The 7,870-nt window shown below is 53.9% G+C and overlaps 1 protein-coding gene across 1 annotated transcript; it reads right to left on the bottom strand.

Moving 5' to 3' along the window:
• Positions 1 to 3,686: 3,686 nt before the first annotated feature.
• Nkx2-5 (NK2 homeobox 5) lies at positions 3,687 to 7,409 on the bottom strand. Its single transcript, XM_028756490.1, has 2 exons — positions 6,869 to 7,409; positions 3,687 to 5,403 (listed from the first exon to the last, which is right to left on the bottom strand). The coding sequence occupies exons 1-2, from the start codon at positions 7,197 to 7,199 to the stop codon at positions 4,778 to 4,780; spliced, it is 957 nt and encodes a 318-aa protein (XP_028612323.1). The 5' UTR covers positions 7,200 to 7,409; the 3' UTR covers positions 3,687 to 4,777.
• Positions 7,410 to 7,870: the final 461 nt, after the last annotated feature.

Here is a 7,870-nt window from a genome sequence, read left to right as displayed (position 1 = left end):
AGGCTGAATGGTCTGTCTGAAAGCAAAGGACTGGTGTCAGCCTTCCGCTGAGCTACTTCTTGAGTGAACAGACAGGACAAGAAACATGATGTTTTAAAGCCTTCCTTCCCTTCCACTGCACAATGAAGCCAAGGAGTAACCTTACAACTGACAGTCACCCAATGTGGGCTGGGTCTCCCTCTTTCTTCTCCTGCAGGGTGTCACCAAGGGGCAGTCTGGAATCTGGGCAAAGAAAATGTCTCTAGCAAGAGATAGTTTACTCAGACCCTTTGTCTTTTGGGTCAAAGCAAGTGGCTCCCTGCCCCTTCTCTGCCAATGCCCTGGGGTCCTAAGTGCTGCCAGACTGTGTCTCTACCAGGGATCACAATGAATACAGAGTCAATACAAGTTGAATACAAGGAGCAGGGCTTAGAAACCTGACTCCAGGTTTCTCCCAGGTCAAGAGCTGGAGCCTACCTCCATCATGGATACAGTCTCTCCCTGACCTAGGGATCTACTGTGAAGCTGGGCAGGCAGGGGCTCCAGGGGCAGCGTGTATCTTCAGGTAAGTTTGAGGACTGCTACTGAGTGCCTAGGGAGTTGGTTCTCCTGGAACCTTCTGGATTCAAACCCGAATGCTAAGTAATGTCTTTAACTTGTTTGGCTGTCGATTTCCTTCTGGGAAGATGATAACAGAGATGTAGGGTCAGCCTGTTAGCGCTATCACCCCACCCCACCCCACCCCCAGCCTGTACGATAGGGTGTAAGGCAGTGAGCCATCTAAATGGGGTGGGGGTGGGGCACTGGCTCTAGCTTAACATCTGTGTATCTACCTTCACTGCTCACAATATTCTGGAGACAGACTCTCCTCTGAAAAGGAGCAGAACGGAGCCAGAAGGTTAGACTGGCAATCCAGTAATCCAAGAGTGAAGGGGATAGCTTGCCTTCCCCTTGAGGAATTGCTTAACAGGTCTGGGGAGGGGGAGGGGGGTGAGGAAATCTCCCACCAAGTGGGAGCTAATCTCATCACTGTGTTGCTTAACTGACTTAAAGACCTTTCTGGTGTCTGCTCTTTGCCAGCCCTGAGCAGTACATGGAAAGAGGCCCTGGAGCTGGGTTGCTGGGATTTGAAAGCAAGCTCTGACTTTGTGCCCTTGGGCAAGCTCCTGCTCCTTTGTGGGTGGGGGACAAGACAACTTTTTCACCTGTTTTCCCAGCACTGCTCAAAGGGCTCAAAGTCCCAAAGCAGTCAGTTCACTGTTCACCTCTGTGAACGACTCAGTGATACCAGGCCACAGTTCCTTCCTCCAGGAGCCCAGTCTAAAAGACTGGGGGTGGGGGTGGGGGTGGGGGCGTGGGCTGCTATCTCCAGCCAGGACCTGCTGGGGTTGGGGAGAGTTGGGAGGAAATGTTTTGGAAAGTCTCAAAAACCTGAGGGGCCACATATGGATGCTTCTCAGGTTTGTGTCCTAAGGTCCCCTCTGTTTGGCTAAATAGAGGTTTTAGATACACAGCCTGGTATTGACTTCTGGAACAATTTAAGCAAAATGAGGTGTGGTGACATTTGCATGGTCACCCTCAAACATCATATGCTCCTCTCTCTCTCTCTCTCTCTCTCTCTCTCTCTCTCTCTCTCTCTCTCTCTCTCTCACACACACACACACACACACACACACGTTCACTCGAGTGTACACACAAAGCAACAATAATGATGTTAATAAGGAAGGCGGAGCTATTCTAATTAAGACAGGAAGTGTTCCAATCAGGCAAACCTTGGGCTGGGGATGGGGAGGGATGACCTGGCTTCACCTGATGGACCCCATTCCAGGATCTCACTTCCTCCACTGCCACCATTCTTCTCAGAATATTTTTAAACTGAGCATGGTCTGTTCCAGTGCTTTTGGAAAATAAACAAGAGAAACCAACTCCCCGTGCTCTCCGCTGCCACCGGGCGCGCAGGACCTACGCCAGACCTGCACCTCCCCACAGCTGAGTTCTGCCTCTTCACCTCTTGACGGCCCCTCCTTCCCATGTTTTCGTCCTATTTAAATCTTCTTATCCTGCATACATCCTTTATGTGACAATTGAAAAACAAAACTAACACAGAGACCAGAGGAGGGTTCTCAGTGTGTTAGTGCACTCCTGACCCAAGGTTGCCCCGACTCTTCAGTGCTGCTCCAGGGCTCAGAAAACTGTCGTTTGCTGTTAATGAGAGCACTAAGTCTGCTTGGGATTCATCTGGTTTATGAGCCTCAAAAATCATCCGGCTCCTCCGGACAGTAGATGATAACTCCTCAGGACCTGAACTGAATGCAGTTTCTCATTTAGAAACTGCTACATTGAAAGCAAATGAAAGTGGATTAGGTTCCAGAAATTCTAGAAAGAATTCTGCTTTCCAGACCTAGTTTTAGATGATCCGTTTATTGGTACCAGCCAGTCACAGCCGCCTTGAGCTTCCTAAGTAGAAATAGGTCTGGCCAAAGTAGCTGGTTGCTCAGGCCTTTAACTCCAGCAGAGGAGAAGGTAAATTTCTGAGTTCAAGATCAGCCAGGTCTACACAGAGAAACCCCATCTCTAAAAACATGCAAGCAAACAAACAAAAGCTTTGGATCCCTGAAAGAGAGTCTTTGGATCCCTGAAAGAGAGGCATTGCAGAGGAGACATCACGGAAACCCCTACAAGGCTCTGGGTATCACCCCTGGCACTGAGGGGAGTGAGGAGAACAGGGGTGGTGTATAATGTTAAGTGAGAAAAAATCTTACTCTGATGTTACTGGACACAAACAGAAGGTGAAAGAGATGGAGGTGGCCCTGAGCCTCTACAAGACCCAAAGAAGCAAAACTTAATCTTAGTAAGAGTGAGAATGTGGGTAATTTCCAGAGGATTTTCCAAACTGTGAATTAGGCGGTGTGTTGGGCACCTGGGCTGATCAATCAATGGTAGAGTGTTACCCTCCCTGAGCTGGTATGAGCCTCAGGACAGCCCTCTGAGAGGATGGGACTCACCGCCTTGCGGGAAGCAACAGAGAACCTGACAGAGCCCACTGGCAGGAGTGTCCAGCCCTTTGACATTGTAACAGGATGTTGTCATCTACAAAGCTCACGAACTCGATAACCTCACTTATTAGTTGCAAAATGAACAAACAATCATTCGTTAAGGACATCTACAGCTATCCCGGGATGTAAGCAGTGGCTGCGGCAGGATGGATTAGTTTAGACCCAGGAAATAGAATGCTAGGGGCTGAGCTGAATACATCCACCTAGCTGCAGGCAGTGCTGGCTGCCTCAGGTGTGTGGGAGTGGAGGTGGGGAGTGGGGGCACTCTCTTTTCTTTCTTCACAAGGCCTGGCCTAGAACCCCGGCATGGTCAACTATTTGCATGCAACTGCATCTTTACCCTCTGTGCATCCTCGAGGACCCTAAATGGCAGTGCCATCTCCTCTACTATGGGGGTTAAGAGGTGACATTGGAAAGCTGCTTGTTTTCCCCTAATGCAAAATGCTGACTCCTGACCCAGCCTCGCTAGGCATCATGGGCTCACTGCAGAGCTCCGGTCCTAAACTCCGCAGCAATATCGCAGCTACTATAGGGTTGCTAGCCCTGCTGATTTTGCCACCTAGCCACAGCTCCAGAGCAGTGGACAAAGCCAGGATCCACCCTGATTTCCAAGCAGAGGTTAGTTATCCGGCCCTGAGTACTGGGGATAGAGGCACTGAAGGAGAAAAAGGTGAGAGGCCCAGTAGGCAAGCCCCACGGCTTTAAGTCTTTGGCCCATTTTACCAAACCTGTTCTCTCATCTGTAAAACCAGCAGAACGGTTACGTGGGTCAATCGAAGGTGTGTTAACTACAGTGAAATTACTGTCATACCGAGAGAAGGTGCCAGTCAGTTTGGAGAATCTCCCCCGAACGCACGCATGGACTCTCACAGTCTCCCACCCCACCCCGAGAGAGAGGTGAGCTCAGCCGAAAACAGCTCCAGCGGTTGGTAAAGGACCCCAGGGGCTTCCAATGAGGGGCAGAATCGGGGAAGCTGGACAAGGGCCCTTGGCACTTCCATCGGTAAAAGGCATTAAGGAAGACGACTCAGGGTGCTGCTCTTCCCTGGACACCCAGCAACAGAGAGGCCGGTTGGGCTGAGGTTGGGCGCTCTAGGGTCAGCTTTTACTCCCTCCCTCTCTGCTGCGAGAAGACATTTTGGGTTACCCCCATTTGCTCACAGGTAAGTCATAAAATCCCTCACGCCCTCCGCGCCTAACCTTGAAAACAAAGGCTGCCTCTCCGAAAATACCGGACGACATCTGAGAACACCTAAAGAGGGGCGCAGGGTGCCTCCTTAGCTTTCATCGGTGCAGGTTCTATTAATGTGTCCTATGCCTGAGACCTGGAGGAGGCCTCTGCACTCGCCCGCTTGAAAATCCTAAAAGAAGCACGCGTGCGTTAGCGCACTCATTTTAATGGGAAGAGGATTCTCATTTCTTACAGCAACAGGTAAAAACATAAATACGGGTGGGTGGGTGGGCGACGGCAAGGCAACCAGGGCCCGGGCGCCCGGCCCAGGCTCCGGGTCCTAGTGTGGAATCCGTCGAGGGTGCCTGTGGCCCTGGAAGTGATCTCCCAGGGCCGAGACACCAGGCTACGTCAACAAAGGGGGATGGATCGGAGAAAGGTCCCAAGCCTGTGCGAGGGTGGGTGTGAAATCCGAGGGACAGGACAGAGTGGGAGCATTTCCATCCCCGGAGTCATAGCCCTTCTCCTAAAAGTGGGAGTCGGTCCGGGGCGCCCCAGACGGGCTCTTTCCCTACCAGGCTCGGATGCCGTGCAGCGTGGAGACACCCGAATTGCCCTGCGGCATCCCGGGACTCTGCACGGTGTTCAAGTCCCCGACGCCGAAGTTCACGAAGTTGCTGTTGGCAGCGGCGGCGGGGGGCTGCGCGGCGGGGGGCGCGGCGGGGTAGGCGGCGCAGCTGTAGCCGGGGCTGCAGGCGGCGCCGCCGTAGCCGGGGTAGGGGTAGGCGTTGTAGCCGTAGGCATTGAGACCCACGCCGTAGGCGGGAGCGTAGGCTGCCGAGTCCCCCAGGCAGGGCTTCCCGTCGCGCACCAGCACGGGCACCGCGATCCTGCGCGCGGGCGGCGGCGGTGGCCCCAGCAGCTCCAGAGTCTGGTCCTGCCGCTGCCGCTTGCACTTGTAGCGACGGTTCTGGAACCAGATCTTGACCTGCGTGGACGTGAGCTTCAGCACGCTGGCTAGCTGGTCGCGCTCGGGCGCCGACAGGTACCGCTGTTGCTTGAAGCGCCGCTCCAGCTCGTAGACCTGCGCCTGCGAGAAGAGCACGCGTGGCTTTCGTCGCCGCCGCGCGCGTGGCCGCTCGGCGCCGTCCGTCTCGGCTTTGTCCAGCTCCACCGCCTTCTGCAGCGCGCACAGCTCTGAAGGGGAGGCAGAGAGATGGCCGGTTAGAGCTGAGAGTCCCGGGAGCTCAGGGCCCTCGTGGGGTGGGGGTGGGGTGTCACTCTAGTTCTGTGAGAGACACCCAGCGCCTCTTAGGCTCATCGCCGAGTGCACGGGGCTCGCAAGGTTCGATGTTGGCGCAGTTGCGCATCTGGGAAAAGCCTGGGTGGCTTGGACACCTTACGTGTTTCAGGACAAAACGAAACAAGAGAGATCTCGGGCGCTCCATCCCAAACCCCTTCCCCGGAGAGTTCGCGTTCTCATGGCAGCCTGTGATTTCGCTTTTCTGGTTGCAAAGAAAATAAAATCATAAGGATGCTTGGAGTGCTTTACATTAGGAATACTTCGGTTTGACCCTCGGGGGACCAGCTTGTCTTTAAAAAGCAATTCAAGAACGAGAAGGCCCAAAGCTCGGCGTCTCCAGCAGAGCTGCCAGCTGATGTTAGCGCGGCTACTGGACTTGCCAGTAACCCTGGGAGGACAGGGGCCTCTACACCGGCCCCGCAGGATTCCGGTTGGTAGCAATCAGTTCTAGTTCTCCTCCGATGTTCCTGGACCTTCTCTCAAGCATTTCTAGAGAAAACCTAGGAATGCTTTTCTGACTCCCAGAAGCCATTGGGCCTCTCTGGCTTTGCTCAGATCCGGAGCTGGGCCTGGGTCTTCCCTGCTCCTTCTGTGAGCAGGCCAGGAGTCCCCCTCTCTACTCTGAGATATCTGGTATTCGGCCACCTTCGGAAACCTGCTCTTCGCTTCTCAGTGTCTTTATTCGTTCCGTATTTCCCAACATTTCCCAGAAAGGACTTTCTACCTGATCCTGCCTGGAGATTGTACTGGAAAAACAAAGCCAAGCCTAACTCCTGGGATCCACAGCACCTCAGCTCAAAATCAAGACCGCGTCCCCAGTTTCCTCTCTTTTGGCACAAAGGAGGCAAGGCCCAGAAAGGCAGGGTGGGCTACACAAGGCCCAGGATCCGCGGGGCTAAGCTTTCTGTTTAGCAGTTCTCAGTGTCTCAAAATACACCAAATCTGAAAGAGATCTTAACTCTCCAATACGAAGATTTGTTCTAACGCGGATTGTTAGATAGCTTAACTTTTAACAGATCCAAGAGCAAGGCCCTAATCTACTGGGGGTCTTGTAGGCCGAAAACAAAATTTAAAATTTAATTTCTCTCTCTCTCTCTCTCTCTCTCTCTCTCTCTCTCTCTCTCTCTCTCTCTCCCTCCTTTTTCTGATCCTCTAAATTCGGTGTTCCCTCTAAACTTCCGATTGACTGCGGGGAGGAGGGGAGGTCGAGAAGATCCTGGACAACCCGGAATCTTACACTCCAAACTCCCCACTCCCAGCCTTCACCCCAGACTACCTACTGTCAAGCCTGGGTTTTCTGGCTCAGGGTTTTGGGCACTAGAGCGACTCCAGGATGGAAGGGCTTAGGGTTCTCCTTACCTTTCTTATCCGCCCGAGGGTCTTTGGCTGGGTCAGGGTCACCGTAAGCTCGCGGATAAAATGTGGGGGCGGCTGGAAAGGCGGGAGAGCACTTGGGGGGCGAAGGCGCGGGGCCCAGCTCCGCACGCAGCTCTGCCAGGCCCGGAGCTGCCGCCTCGGGCCCGGAGTAGGCCTCGGGCTTGAAGGCGGCCAGCATGCAGGAGGCGGGCGCCAGGGTGGCCTCGAGGCGAGCAGACAGGTCCCCAGCCGCCAGGCTGCGCTGCTGCTGCTCCAGGTTCAGAATGTCTTTGACTGAGAAGGGCGTGGGTGTGAGCGCAGGGCTGGGGAACATCGTGGCGACGCCGGTCTCACAGCGCCAGGTGGGTGGCAGAGAGTGGCGCTGCCCACCCCCGGGGACAGCCTCCCCGCATGGTGCCCGCCGCCCGCCCGCTCACCCGCCTCTCTGCCCTGGATGTGGCGCGCGGCAGCAGGTAGCGCGGAGCACCAGGGGCAGAAGAGGCGGGAGCAGGCCGAAGTAGGGGGGATTCAGCCTGCCATTGGGCCAGGGGCCTCGATGACAGGAGCGACGGGCAGTTCTGCGTCACCTAATATAGACATAGGGATAGGAAAAAAAAATTCTGCTCAGCTTTTTTTAAAGGGGCCGCGACACATTTGGAATAGTCTCCCACTTCTGCAGGAGATTGCTTCTAGTTAGCCTGAAAATCCTAGGCAGACGCACTCAAAGAAAATACCCGATTCTGTTGTGCTGGGTCTAAACGCAGGGTTGGGGTGGGTCTAGGATTTGAATAAATATTCTTTTGCACCTATCACTAAATGGGCTAGTGACGATGGGTGGAAAGCCAGGAAAGGGGAGTTATTTTCAGGGATCAAGACTATGACTACAATATTGTTTACTGAAGTCTGCCTAAGCGTGGCCTGAATAGGAAGAGAAACAGAGAGGAGACAGTTGTTCTGGGACGATGACAAATCAAGTTAGGCATTGGGTAGGGGAGCGATTTTTAA

Source organism: Grammomys surdaster, unplaced genomic scaffold (assembly GCF_004785775.1).
Source record: "Grammomys surdaster isolate TR1022 unplaced genomic scaffold, NIH_TR_1.0 126121, whole genome shotgun sequence".
NCBI lineage: Eukaryota > Metazoa > Chordata > Mammalia > Rodentia > Muridae > Grammomys > Grammomys surdaster.
The sequence above is the reverse complement of the archived record's forward strand: the minus strand, read 5'-3'. Positions and strand labels throughout refer to the sequence as shown.